This window comes from Sinocyclocheilus rhinocerous, unplaced genomic scaffold (genome assembly GCF_001515625.1).
Source record: "Sinocyclocheilus rhinocerous isolate Xijiao unplaced genomic scaffold, SAMN03320098_v1.1 scaffold5162, whole genome shotgun sequence".
Classification (NCBI taxonomy): Eukaryota; Metazoa; Chordata; class Actinopteri; order Cypriniformes; family Cyprinidae; genus Sinocyclocheilus; species Sinocyclocheilus rhinocerous.
In genome coordinates, this window is record NW_015647170.1 from 17381 (window position 1) to 32012 (window position 14632).

Consider the following 14632-nt stretch of genomic DNA (forward strand, 5'->3'; position numbering starts at 1 on the left):
AAAATGCTTTGTCTTCTAAAGTATAAGTATGTTTATTTTACACAATTATTGTTAACCCATTTTCAAATGATTTCAAATTTCTTAAATATTAATTAAAATAAATAAAATTATATCGGCCATCGGCCACCCTGCTTTCCAAGATATCGGCATCGGCTGTCAAAAAAACCCATATCAGTCGACCACTAATTCAGAGTTCATTTAGGAGGTGAAAGATAATGCCCATTAGAGGCCTGCAGTGAGGGCTGCTAGTTTGTTTACTACATAATCCTGTAGTAAACATGTAGTATTTCACTATTAGCATGTATTGTCATTCATATTTTATTCACCAGCCCAGTGTCCTTGCATAAAGAGTCAATACTGCAGAATAAAGAGTGAAATTATTTGGACATTATTGTTGTACTGCTGCCTAGGATAGCATAGAAAGGGAAGTTACTTTCCTAAAAATGTGTAGAGTAGGATGGCTAAAATGATTTAAAGGGGTCATATGATGCTTTTTTAAAGATCATTATTTTGTGTATTTGGTGTAACAGAATATGTTGACATGCTTTAATGTTCAAAAAACACATTATTTTTCAAATACTGTACATTATTGTAGGTCCTCTATGCCCCGCCTCTCTCAAACGCTTCGTTTTCTACAAAGTCCCTCCTTCCGACAAGAGCAGTCAAATGCTTGTTGGTGTGGTCTTGGAAATATTTCTCAAATCTTTCAACAATTTAGAAAAAGTGAATCCCTAGTTTTCACTTCTTGCTTGAAGATTTTGAGTGGCTGTTCCCTGTCTGTTATAGGATGGACTGTATTGCCCCTGATATTATTTATAGGTTTACATATGAAATGTAAGAGTTAATTCTTGGCCATTTCCTGATTCTTCAATAATGTGTTCCAGTGTTTTGTCTTATTAAAGCCATAAGGGTTGTTTGTGTGAGGTTTCACAACCTCAAAGGGAACAATTTAACCAGGAACGGGGCAGGAAACTGCTGACTCAGCCGTGGCAAATTGTCTTCTCTATTCTGTTTATATGTTGATTGTTGTGTAAGGAATGCAGAAAAGAGTTCATTGTTGCTATTAAATAGACTTCATATTGAAGGCAGCATTCATATGGTATTCATGTTAATTTGCAGCAATGGGAAAGATGACTACCATCTTGATCATCTCTCATCTCCTCCTAGATGTTAGATTGTTCTTCCATTCTGTTTCCAGTCTTCTGCAAAATTGTGTAACGGCTTCTTCACTGCAGGCAGTAACTGGTCAGTTCACGAGAAAAAAGCATTTCCAATCCTAAAATGGTTTTGTTCCAGTGAACACCCAATGATCCCTTGGCCCCGATTGGATGATCTTCTGGAGAATTTGTGTTATCTGCTTGTCTGAACAAGTTCTGGTTGCTGGAAAATCGACAAAGTAGAAGGTTTTATTAGCTCTGCTGTCCTCGCATCGATAAACCCCATTAATCTGGCTTTTAGCTGCTGGCTAATGCTGCTCTTTGTCAGCAGCGCAATGCTGTGTTTATCTTAAAGTGGTCTGTCACTCCACTGATCAGCAGCTGCTAAAGAGAGTGATGAAGCAGTGCTTCAGGCCTGTCAATGACGTCACACTTCTTACCCTCACGCTCCACTTTGTCAAGCAGCAGTATGAAGATGGTCTTCCAATTCATTCTCATCACAGACTTTGGATATTTTTTTTATATATCTGTCATTTTCATCAGTCTCTTCTTAATGTCTGGTTTTTGTCGTTTATTGATGAAATTTGATATGAAATTCACCCCATCTATTTTCTAAACGCATTATAGATCATATCGTGTACAATTTTTGTTATTTTTCAATAAACCGTTACACTCAGTTGTGTGATATAATACAGAAGAAAAAGATCTGTTGCTACTTCGGTTTCATCACAACTTTTAAATTCAGTTAGTTGTAAACTATTAGTTCATGAACATTTTTCAGTTATTTCTCACCTCAGAAAATCTTGTTCATGACCTGAGAAAACCATTTATGACTATTTATAATTAATTACTAGTATCCATCTTAGTTTTAACATTAGAGTGGATGAGGCCATTTGTAATTTGAATGTGTGTGGCTTTTGGTGTCATAGGCTTCCAGTTATTTTTAGCTGTATGAAATGGCTTGTTATGCTGCTTGATACTGCAAACTGGTCTAATATTTTAATGTATTGTCATCATTATAAATGCACTTATTTGTAGCACAGGCAGTTTTCTGTCTACTGCACTGTTATTCTTCTAATAATTGTCCTATGGTGGCTAATGATGAATCACAAGTCTCACACATTCACAGAAAATGGCTTAGTTCCACATTGCAAAATAAGTTGGATAACACGAAGCAGCAGGAACATAAGGTTTTTTTTTTTAGTAAGAGAACCATTTTATACTTATACGCAGTCTGTACAACTCTTCTGCAACATTCACTATTTTTATTCACTTAAATTGCAAAGTACACAAGCATTTACAGAAAGTAATTTTGTCATGGCAAATAAGATGTACACAGTTGTTGAAATGAATACTTATTTTGCATGACATTTACTCATCTCATCCTGAGAACAGAAAATGCATTATCTATTGGCAAAGCTGACCTAATGGAAACGGTTATCTGCCAAAGCAAAGCGCAGTCTCAAAAACAAACATTATCTGATTAATCAGCCTGAGCAATATACTGTGTCAGTCTAACACTGGTGCTCTAAGTTGTAATTTTAGTGTTTTAATTCTTGGAAATGATATGAGATTGCTGCATGCATCTTTTCTTTTGCAGTGTGTTTAAGACTTATCTATCAGGTAGACTGGAGACATTGAGGGTCGTGTCCTTAAGACTCGTTAAACAGACGGGTTTTTTTTTTTTTTTTTTTTTTTAAAACCAATTGTCACACTTGATTGATTCAGATCAAACAAATTTTAATATTACACAAAGATAACCCGAGTAAATACAAAATGCAAACCAAGAAGATGAATGGGTCTCTGGACCACCCAGACCAGCCTGACATTGATGCTATAAAGATGTTTGTGGGTCAGATCCCTCGGACGTGGTCAGAGGATCAGCTGCGTGAGCTGTTTGAGCCCTATGGTGCAGTTTATGAAATCAATGTTCTTCGGGACAGGAGTCAGAACCCCCCACAGAGTAAAGGTACTTGACAGTCAGTACACTGCAGATTGAGACATGTTCTGTGTCAGTCACTCTCAAGACTTATACAGACTGTTCCAAAACCTAGTGAGCGTATAGCGCACACACATGCAGTGCTGCATAAAAACAAGTTGTCTTAGATGGCAGCCTAATTAAGTAGCCTACTTTTTCTAAGGTAAGAAGAAATACTTCTTACCTTAGAAACATGCCAGCGATTCCTTAAAATGCTACTCACTAGGATTTGGAACAGGGTTCTAGAAATTGGTCTCATTGGAAATGTTGTCATCTTGGACTTGGTTCACAGGCCATTTATTGCATTTGCAGGTTGTTGTTTTGTCACATATTACAACCGTAAATCTGCATTAGAAGCACAAAATGCCCTTCACAACATGAAGATTCTTCCAGGGGTGAGAAAAGGATCTAGTTTTTCTTTTATTATATCAGTAAGCCATTAATCCTCATGCGTGTCGTCAGATGATCTGGCCTTCTACTATTATTGCTTTTAAAAATACTTCAAATCCACACACATATTGACATGCTTTTATAAAAGCTTTTACAGTACACCCAATGGAACTGTTAAAGCTTTTTTTAAACAGCTGATTTCTTATAGTGGCTGGAAAATGTCAGTGTTGATAAGTCACATGTGATCGATCTCTCTCTCTCTCTCTCGCTCTCTCTCTCGCTCTCTCTCTCTCTCTCATTCTCTCTCTCTCTCTCTCTCTCTCTTTACAGATGCATCATCCCATACAGATGAAGCCTGCAGACAGTGAGAAAAACAATGGTGAGTGACTTTAATTTTCCACAATATTATGACAGTCCTCCATTCATATACACTAATGTTCAAAAGTTTAGGGTCAGATTTTTATTTATTTATTTGGTAGAAAGAAACAATTATGTTTCAGCAAGGATACAGTAAACCGATAACGTTACAAAAGATTTCCAAATCACGGCTCATTTTCAAATCACTGTTTCTTCTTCTTCAAAAAAAAAAACATTAAGCAGCAAAACGATTGATTTCTGAAGGATCAAGTGACACTGAGGTCTGGAGTAATGGCTGCTCAAAATTCAGCTTTGTCATCACAGGATTAAAGTACATTTTAAAATATATTAAAATAGAAAAGTTAAAAAATTTAAATTGTAATTCCACAATATTACTGTTTTACTGTATTTGTGATCAAATAAATGCAGCCTTTTTTGAACATAAGAGACTTTCTTCGAAAACATTACAAAATCTTATTCTTAAAGGGGACATAACACACACTTTTTTGCCAATCTCATGTTAATCTTGAGTACCTAGTAGTATTGCATCCTTCATATCTCAGAAGAGTCTTTAGTTTTATCAGATTTATAAAAGAAAGATGCAACTTTACGATTCTCTCCGAAAACAGTCAAGCTTCTGGAGGTGTGCCGTGGGCAGAGCTAAAGAGTCCCGAGCACTTACGCGCCGATTGCCAACAAAACAGAAATTTGATGCAGTTTTACTCACCGCCTGGGTTTCCAGCTCATGACCAGGATATTTTATCGCTGGGACAGCTCGGTATCAAACGATCTGCAAATCCAGCATCGAACTGGGCCTTGTTTATAAAACATTTGTCACCGAAATGATGGGAACAAACGCACACGTGCGAAACTTCGTTGCTGTCCCGGAAAAACAAACCGCATCCACTGTTCACGTAACACCGGGTTCTTTGGGAAGTTGAACAAGGTTCTCTTTCCCTCACATCCAAAAACACACTTCTTTAGTGACATTCTTCTGGAGCGAGTCCTGTGCAGCGCTGCTGACGACTTCCGTAACCCGAATGAAGCACGTTGGTGGCCGCGCGCTCTCGCTCTATTTGCTGTGTGCACGCGCTCTTCCGGGAGAAGTGCCCATACAAGGAATTCCGCTCTTCGTGACGTCATGAAGAGCCATGCTCGAAAAAAACTTTCTGAAACTTATTCGAACCTGGAAGGAGTGTATTTGGCACAGAAATACTCCGTCATGCGTCCAAATCGTTTTTTGAAACTTTGGCCATGTTTAGCATGAGAGTCCAACTTTAACAATGTAAATAACTCTGAATGCATGAAATAGCATTAGACCCCACTTTAACTTCCACAGTGACTGTCAAACAGCTGCACAGAGGCTGTGCTGCCATAACACTCTTTTCTTTTGTTTCAGCGATAGAAGATAGAAAGCTGTTTGTTGGAATGATTTCAAAGAAGTGCAATGAGAATGACTTAAGGCTCATGTTTTCCCCATACGGTCAACTTGAGGAGTGCCGCATACTGAGAGGCCCTGATGGACTGAGCCGTGGTGAGAACTCAAATGCATTTATATCATCACTACCACCATCCAAAGCAAATTACACACACTTGATTGGGTACGATAAACACACTTACGGGAATAGAGGCAGTCTTGTGAATGTTTTGACTTAAAGCGCATGAAATAAATTTTTAGCGAATAAACATGAAGTACATCTTCACCAGTCACTCTGCCCACTCTCATTTAAAGGGGTCATATGATGCGATTTCAAGTTTTCCTTTCTCTTTGGAGTGTTACAAGCTGATTGTGCCTAAAGTCTCAAAACCAAAGAGATATTCTTTATCAAAGTTAAGACTCTGCCACGCCCCCCTAAAACGGCTGGTTCTAACACGCCCCCACATAGTTAGTGTTGAAGCAGCATGTCAGGGAGACGCTGTGTGTTTCTAGGCGAAAGCAAAAGCACTTTATTTGGCCTTCCGAAAGTAGATGCATTTAGGAATCTTTTAGATTAATTTCAACAGAACAGCAATGCATTTTATGGACGACCGTTTCGTGAACCTAGGAGAGGAGGTAATTCTGACTTTGCTATGGCTTCTGAATCAGCGACTGTACTTATGTTTTGTTACTAGTTTAAGTATTTGCTATTGACTGTTCAAATGTGGAGTTTTGTGTGTGTGTGTGTGTGTGTGTGTGTGTGTGTGAGAGAGAGAGAGGGAGAGACAGGGTCACATCACAGTAGAGTCAGCTGTCTTAACCGTGGCTTGTGTACTGCAAACACATACCAGCTTCCTCACTGTGTCTGTCACGCGACTCTGTTGTCCTTTCGGGCTTGAACTGATGGTAAAACTAATGACATTATTAACTGTCTTGATATTTATTTTGAAAGCTTGAAGCTCGCGATTATGGTAAGGGGCGTTACATTTCCGACAGGTGCTTGTGGTGTTCGGCCAATCACAGTGCACTGGGTCAGCTGGCCAATCAGAGCGGACTGCGCTTGTCAAAGGAGGGGGCTTTGTAGAAAACGAAGCGTTTGAGAGAGGCGGGGCATAGAGGACTTACAATAATGTACAGTATTTGAAAAATAATGTGTTTTTTGAACATTAAAGCATGTCAACATATTCTGTTACACCAAATACACAAAATAATGATCTTTAAAAAAGCATCATATGACCCCTTTAAGTTATTTCGAGGGGGCAGTGTTTTGCGTAACTAATAGTTGCAGACACAACCCATCAGAGAAAAATGAGACTCGATTGGCTCCTGTCGGCTCAAATGAAAATGCCTTCATTCATCCCAGACTCAACATGGCAACTGATATCACAAGTTAAATAACCATGGGAATTTTATTCTCTTAGTTTCTAGCTGTCGTTTACCTGTGATCTATCCAAAGTTTACCTGTAAGTTATCCAAAAGTGTAACCAAGGGAACATAATGCACATTGAGGCCCACACTATTTTAGAATTGGCTAGAGTGAACTTGCTGTCCAGCACCATGGGAACTGCTGAAGTGATAGGCATGACCCATATTGACTCAGCAGCCCTCAAACCCATTCACTTTCCAAAGAGACCAGGCCTGAACCCCGTTTTGATTAAAGGTTGTGCTTTTGTGTGATTGTTTCATTAGTGCTTCTAGTTTATGGTTTTATTGTTATGGTTTAATTACAGTTGATTCAGTCAATTACAAGTTGGTGTCCTCTTGTGATCGACTTTCACACTTGTAATCTCTGTGTCCGCAGGCTGTGCCTTCATCACATTCACAGCGAGACAGATGGCCCAGTCTGCCATCAAATCCATGCACCAGGCACAGACCATGGAGGTAAACACACACAAATTCACACATACACGCACACCATTTTTGCGTTTCAGCTTGATATTTCTGTGTCTGAGAGATTATAAATGCCTATGCCTCAATGCATAGTATACAGCAAAGTATTGTTTCTATACTTCTTGTATAGACGTTGCACTACCATTCAAAAGTAGTATCAGTAAGATTTTTTTAAATAATGTTTTTGAAAGAAGTCTCATGTTCACCAAAGCTGCATTTATTTGGTCAAAAATACAGTAAAAAACGTAATATTGTGAAATATTAAAAACAGATGTACTGCTTAGTATTTTTTGGAAACCGTGATACATTTATTTTCAGGATTCGTTGAATAGAAAGTTTAAAAGAACAGCATTTATTTGAAACAGAAGTCTTTATAAATTGATCAAAAGTATTAATTTCTTTAGAAACAAAACTTACCCCAAACTTTTAATCGGTAGTGTATTATGAAAGGCTGAGATGCTGCTATAAAAGTCAGAGTATACATATCGGTGAAAACTTGCTGTTTACTGATTTTTGGCTGTCTTGGCCCCTTTCAGTTATTTTGTCAAAATTAAATTCTATGATGCATTTTAATTTCTGTTTGCATGTGTCCTGTAGGGCTGTTCTTCTCCCATCGTGGTGAAGTTTGCAGACACTCAGAAGGATAAAGAACAGAAACGTATCGCCCAGCAGCTGCAGCAACAGATGCAACAGCTCAATGCTGCCTCTATGTGGGGAAATCTTACAGGACTGAACTCACTTGGGCCACAGTACCTTGCAGTGAGTACACAGGACAGATCCTGTTGCATCTGAGGTCTATGCACATAGAAACCACACCAATATTGAAGACTACATACCTACGTAAAATGCGTAAAGCACTTGCTGAATGAAAAATTTCATGTTTAGTACATGAGGGCTGGTCTTTGCTCCATCTAGGGCTGTCACAATATTAGAATTTCACTACAATTTTCATGGCCAAAATAATTCACGGTAACATTATTATTGTGTAGGGGTGCAACGATATTCAAATCGAACCGAAAAACCGCGATACACCACCCACGGTATGTACCGCGGTACTCTCTTGGCCTACCCCGCCTCCTGCTGAGACACTTCAACCACGTACAGCCATGATGGTTTTGAATTGCTTGAATCACTTTGAAAAGGAAGGTGCCATTAAGGGCAACATGTGCGGAACAAATCTGTCATATATGCTACATAAAATTATAATGAAAACACAACTGTAATAGAAAATGCCATGTTTCAGCGCGTTTTTATGGAAAGAATGCATCCACAGAGTTATGTTGCATTTGGTTGAGTTACGCCGCAAAAACAGCACAAACAACAATGCAGAATATTAACTATGACTGGGACTGTCATATACATAACATTATAATGAGAACACCATTATAATTAAACACTGAATTTCTATAGTTTAGTTGCGGTGTTTCGCTGTGGGATTGCAGGCATATTGTGTAATTCTACACATTCCAGGAGGTTTTTCGATTATAAAGTGGGAAATTCCCGCAAACATTTATATACTATATCATGTGGGTTGACTCCAAACAGATTATCAGAGCAGCTCAGTCATTTTAAAACTTTCTGTGAGATGGAAGCCTCACATCCATAATATCCATGTTGAGTTTGCACTGCAAGCGAGCTGCACGTTGCAATACAAGACTAGCGAACGTTTCGGACAGTTGACGGAATTGTCACTTGCAATTTAAGTCATGCCAATTTTAGCATTCAAGCTATTTTAACCGATAAAGTACTGGCGCACTCTCTGAGAGAAGGTCTTCAGCCAAAGTATGCACAGCTGCTTCTCAAACAGCTTTTGACTCTCGAGTGTCATATTGAGTTATTACATATATTATGTAGCCCAAGTAATGTTGTCCAATGACTTGTTTGCATTTAGCATTATTTTATTTAAATTTTTCTAGGGCAATAGATTTTTTGGTAACACTTTTTACAAAGCAACCATTTTTAAAGTCTCATTTGTTAATGCATTAATTAACATGAACTAACAGAGAGCAATTATTGTTGTTATTATTATTAAATTAAAAGTGAATCTAGTGTTCTTTAGCATTGCTGGTGCCATGCCATGAACCGTACCCCCACAACGAACCGAACCGAACCGTGGCCCCAAAACCGTGATATAAACCGAACCGTGGCATTGATATATCGTTACACCCCTATTATCGTGATATCTGTAGTAATTTTGAAAGAAAAAATAATGCTTTCAGTCAAATTCATTTGCTTTTTTTTTTTTCTTTTTTTTTGCGCCAGTGGATCGCACTCAAAAGTAGGGATGTGTAGGTGAAGAGAGTTGTTAACCTAACCGTAACTGTACAAAAAAAGATGCAGGTGTGGATAGTGTCCCGCTTTCACCTGTCATTCCTCCATCATGATTTTGTGCAGCATCAGTAGCTACGTGACTGTCTTTTTTTTCCTTGTTTTATGACAGGTTGAAACCAGTATGCAATACCGCCACCTTGCTATGTTAGAGTATCAAGCAGATACTGGCACTGGATAATATACAAGATTATCAAGAAGTGTAGTATTAACATGATATCAGTATTTTATTTTTTAAATACCACTGGTATCTTTAGTACAACTATATATTACAACACCCCTAGCTCCATCTAAAATGTATTTGCTTTATCCAGACTGTAATGCATTATTACTTGCATCTGTAGGGATTACATTCGATTCCATTAGAGCCTCTTAATCAGAATCTAATTCGCCTTTAAAATGTTGCTGTGATTTTCTGCTGTGTTTGAGCACATGGGCTACAGGTCTGTGTTTGGCCATTATTTAGCTGCATAATTTAATTTGGCTTCTCAAAATCCTTCTTGATTGTTTTTGATTGGATACTCCTAAAACTCAGTTACAGTTCACTGTTTTTCCTCATGTGGGCCAGCATAGATGTGTAGCCCTGTTTGAATGTGTTAGTGCTGCTCCATGGGTGTGCTGTGAAAACTACTTCTATCTTCATCTTTCTCCCTTCTAATTCTTCTCAGGCCCCTTCTCATTTTTTTATACCCCTTCGATGTCCACTTTTCACTCCTCTTTGTTTCTGTCTCCACGTGTGCTCCTGCTTGTTTTAATTTTGCCTTGTTGCCTGATTTATTCTCCTCTCCTTGTTTTAATTTTGCCTTGTTGCCTGATTTATTCTCCTCTCCTCTCCTCTATCACAGTCCTGGATGCAGTCCTGACTCTCTCTGTTCTCTGTTTTGATGTAATGTCTAGCTTTATTTGCAGCTTCTACAACAGTCTGCATCCTCTGGAAATGCGCTCAACAATCTCCATCCAATGTCAGGTGAGAGTCTGATGCGCTCTGCTCCACTCAGACCCGTTAGAGAGAATGGCGGCTGTTAGTTAGCCACTTTTAAAACTCTTATTATATCGCATGCCTATAAAATCAGTTGAGACTGCCTGTTAGTTTTACGACAATGAAAGGAGGTTGTGCGTGTGAATGTTGCCATGAAGTGTAGTGTTGTGCCATTTTGATATGGAAGGTCTGCTATCTGCGGCAGGTCTGAATGCCATGCAGAATCTGGCTGCATTAGCGGCAGCAGCGAGTGCTACACAGGCCACCCCCACAGGTAGCAGTGCTCTGACCACCTCCAGCTCCCCCCTCAGCGTCCTCACCAGCTCAGGTATGCCCTCCGGACAGCCTGCTCAATCTGCCTGGGACGCCTACAAGGGTTGGTCCCACTTTTTAATCTCCTCCTGTCCTTAACTTTGCTTCTTATCAGTCTGTGAAATAGAATTGCTCTTTGTAAGGTTTCTGGTCAATAGCAAATGTCACTTTACAATAAAGTATGATAGGTTGGCTGTAGATAACGCATTAGATATCATGAACTAACAATTAACAACAACTTTACTTTTTTCATTAAATAGCATTTATTAAAGCTACACTGTTTTTTTTTTTTCTTTCTAAGAATTGACATTATTTAAATAATGATCTAGTAAGAAAGTCAGGGGCCATATTCATTAAACATTCTTGAAACTAAAAAGTTTTCCCATAAATGTTTCTTGTGGGGTGTTTTGGTGTGGTTCGTGACGTGTACCACGAGGCAGATACACCTCAAGCCATCAGTGCCAAAAGTTACATAGTGTAGCTTTTATTTATTTAGGTTAATGTTCATTCATAATACTTGAACTAATGTTAGTTTATGCTTGATATTAAAGATATATTGGCGGCATATGTAGAAATTTTAAGATTAATAAATGCTATATACGTGTTGTTCAATGTTAGTTCATGACAGTTAATGGTAAAGGGATAGTTCACCCAAAAATGAAAATTACCCTATGATTTACTCGCCCTCAAGCCATTCTTGGTGTATATGACATTCTTCTTTCAGACAAATACAATCGGAGTTATATAAAAAAAAATCCTGGTTCTTCCAAGCTTTAGAATGGCAGTGAATTGTGGTCGAGATTTTGAAGCTCAAAAAAGTGCATCCATCCATCATAAAAAGTGGTCCACACGGTTCCAGGTGGTTAATAAATGCCTTCTGAAGTGATGTTTGTGTAAGAAAAATATCCATATTTAAAACTTTATAAACCGTAATCTCTAGCTAACAGTCGTACGCATGTTCACTAGAGAGTGGTGTTCCAGCGTAGGACGTAGGCGTAGTGTAGCATTAATTTTTGGGTGAACTATCCCTTTAGCGAATTGAACCTTTATAGTGAAATTTTTTTGCCAATTACACTAAACCTAAACAACGGAGTAATGATTTTTTTTAAACGTCCCTTGCTGTACATGCATCATTCTATGCACCTTTACTCTTGATAATTCTCATCCGTTGCTTCAAAGAGCTGTCTTTTGTGATTTGATCACTGACGTTGCTATCTGCTGTTTCTGCTCAGTCTCGTTTGCTTTACATGTCTGTGTAAATGAGAGCATGTGAAATTTGAATTGGTAAGATGTGTGATGGCTTAGTAATGTGTCACAGCTGGTTCTTGTTTTCTCTCCTCTGCACAGCGGGTTCCTCTCCCACCTCCAGTACAAGTTCTTCTGTGAACCCCATGGCGTCTTTAGGTGCTCTTCAGTCTCTTGCTGCGGGCGCTGGAGCAGGTCTCAACATGAGCTCCCTAGCAAGTAAGAAAAAGAAAGCTTTTTATTTTTGAATTTGTATGAGGTCAGATGGTTTTTAAAGATCCTGTTTACACCTGTTCTTGAAATCCATCTCAGGTGATATGATCACAAGAGGTCAGCTGAGACACATTACCAAAAAAAAAGCACATAAGTCAGCACACTGTTGCAGCTAAATTATTTAAATCTTGTTTTTTTTTTATTATTATTTCTTTGCGTTACAGTACCAGTATAATGTGATCGTATGTGTTTTGAAGTACCTCTGAATGCACATTTTGGACCCCATTCACACCATTGTTTATCACTGACCACATGTGACCAATGACCAATGGATGTTAAATGGGATCTATGTGTCATTCCTTGTGTTTTTAACTTTTTTTGCCTCGTTTCTGTTTCTGCTGTCCGTCTCTGAATGCGGTTTCTCTGTATCTATCAGTAGTTTTGTGTCCTCCCCCGTGTGTGTCTGAATGCTGAGCTGTGTGTTTCTGTGTGCGCAGGCATGGCTGCTCTGAATGGTGGTCTGGGCAGCGGAGGTCTCTCGAACGGCTCGGGCAGTGCTATGGAAGCTCTGACTCAGGCAGCCTATTCTGGGATCCAGCAATATGCCGCTGCCGCTCTGCCCAGCCTCTACAGTCAGAGTTTACTGTCCCAGCAGAACGTTAGTGCCGCTGGCAGCCAGAGGGAAGGGGAGTACATGAAAGGGCTAATGAGCTTTGTATATATATATATATATATATGTATGTATATACAGTCGCAACCATGATTTCAAGTCGGTAATGCTTAACCAGACCTTCACTAACCTAGAAAAGTATCCACCTCAAAAGAGCAGTTTGTGCAACTTGACAAATCAGACAATAAACATGTTTTAAATGAATTCAGTTCAAATGCTTTAACAAAGTACAAACCCTCCAGTGTGACAGTTTAGCCTACATGACTTGTATGGTCTTTTATTATTTTCTGTGGTAATCAGCAGCATGCTTGAGTGGTATTTAACATAGAATGTTCTTTTAACTAGGCAAGGAGAATAAGTGTTGAAGCTTCATTGAAAATAAAAAGGTTGCTCAAGGCTTTTAGAGTCGAAAGTTATCTTTGTTTCTTTCTCTCTTCTCTCTCTTTCTAAAGGCCCTGAAGGAGCAAACTTGTTCATCTACCATCTGCCACAAGAGTTTGGTGATCAGGATTTGCTGCAGATGTTTATGCCTTTCGGCAATGTTATCTCTGCCAAGGTCTTTATTGACAAACAGACCAACCTTAGCAAGTGTTTTGGTGAGTTGAGCCCCGCTTCAGAAACATTGTGCTTGTTTTGTCTTGATTTTTGAATTCTGAAATCAGATACAAGACTTGGATGTATATTCTGTGCAGTGGATAACGAGAGTCTGGTTCTGTTCTTTTTTGTTTTTGTTTTTTTTAGGCTTTGTTAGTTACGACAATCCAGTTTCGTCTCAGGCAGCCATTCAGTCAATGAACGGTTTTCAGATTGGAATGAAGCGACTGAAGGTGCAACTTAAGCGATCCAAAAATAGTTTACTGTCCCAGCAGAACGTTAGTGCCGCTGGCAGCCAGAGGGAAGGTGAGTACATGAAAGGTCTAATGAGCTTTGAGCAGCTTTTCGAGTTGGGAGATTGCCAGCCTCTGTGTAAGATAAAACTGCTAGTTTATGCCAGTAGGGTCAGCTCTTAGGGCATGTGTTGGCCCATGATGTTTTTCAGTGTGTGTGTGTGTGTGTAGACGTGGCTCTTGTGATCACCATTTTAAGGATTCATTCTTGTTTTAAATACGCTGCAACAGCAAGTCCCAATCAGAGCGCGGGTAAGAGATCATTATCACTCTCCACAATGCCCATTTTTCTATATTTTGGTTTGTTTAAAAGTAAGTGGAGATCCATACCAGCAGCTCTTTGCCAATGAATTCCATGAGTATTCTGTGATAAATACAACTTCAAGCCTGTCGGAAGCATCTGTGGCATGCTCTTCTATGCTGCTGTTTTTTATTACCAATTGTTATTATCAGTGTTGAAAACGAAGGGTTTATATTTTTGTTGAAACCAGGATATTTTTTCAGTATTCTTTGTTGAATAGAAAGCTCAGAAACTTTTTAAATAGAATTATAAAAATGTAAATTAAAAATGTCTTTACTGTCACATTTGATCAATTGAATGCTGATTAATTACTGAATAAAAGTTCTGATTTGTTTAAAAAAAAGTACCGTCACCAAACTTTTAAATGGTAGTGTATATTAAGAAAACAAATAGTTTTATTCTTTGACGGTCAAAAAAATAAATTGTGATGTCAGTCTTCATCCTGAAAGCCCTCTTTCCACGTCACCTACTTTTCAGCAAGGCCATATAGGTTTTGATCTTTTTATAT

At 38.7% G+C, this 14632-nt stretch overlaps 1 protein-coding gene across 3 annotated transcripts in view; it reads left to right on the top strand.

Annotated features, from left to right (window-relative positions):
• LOC107709031 (CUGBP Elav-like family member 1) overlaps positions 1–14632 on the top strand; it is a 23094-nt gene that overhangs the window by 2583 nt on the left and 5879 nt on the right. The window contains exons 2-12 of one of the 3 annotated variants that reach the window (XM_016513428.1): positions 2939–3126; positions 3448–3530; positions 3856–3904; positions 5282–5416; positions 7101–7180; positions 7787–7948; positions 10415–10484; positions 10702–10872; positions 12156–12272; positions 12764–12952; positions 14055–14307. In XM_016513428.1, the coding sequence (XP_016368914.1) occupies positions 2939–3126; positions 3448–3530; positions 3856–3904; positions 5282–5416; positions 7101–7180; positions 7787–7948; positions 10415–10484; positions 10702–10872; positions 12156–12272; positions 12764–12952; positions 14055–14173 (1363 nt within the window). In that variant the 3' untranslated portion in view covers positions 14174–14307. Of the gene's footprint in view, positions 1–2938; positions 3127–3447; positions 3531–3855; positions 3905–5281; positions 5417–7100; positions 7181–7786; positions 7949–10414; positions 10485–10701; positions 10873–12155; positions 12273–12763; positions 12953–13388; positions 13457–14054; positions 14308–14632 lie in introns of those variants that run through there. The other 2 variants (XM_016513427.1, XM_016513425.1) reach the window with 2 other exon arrangements.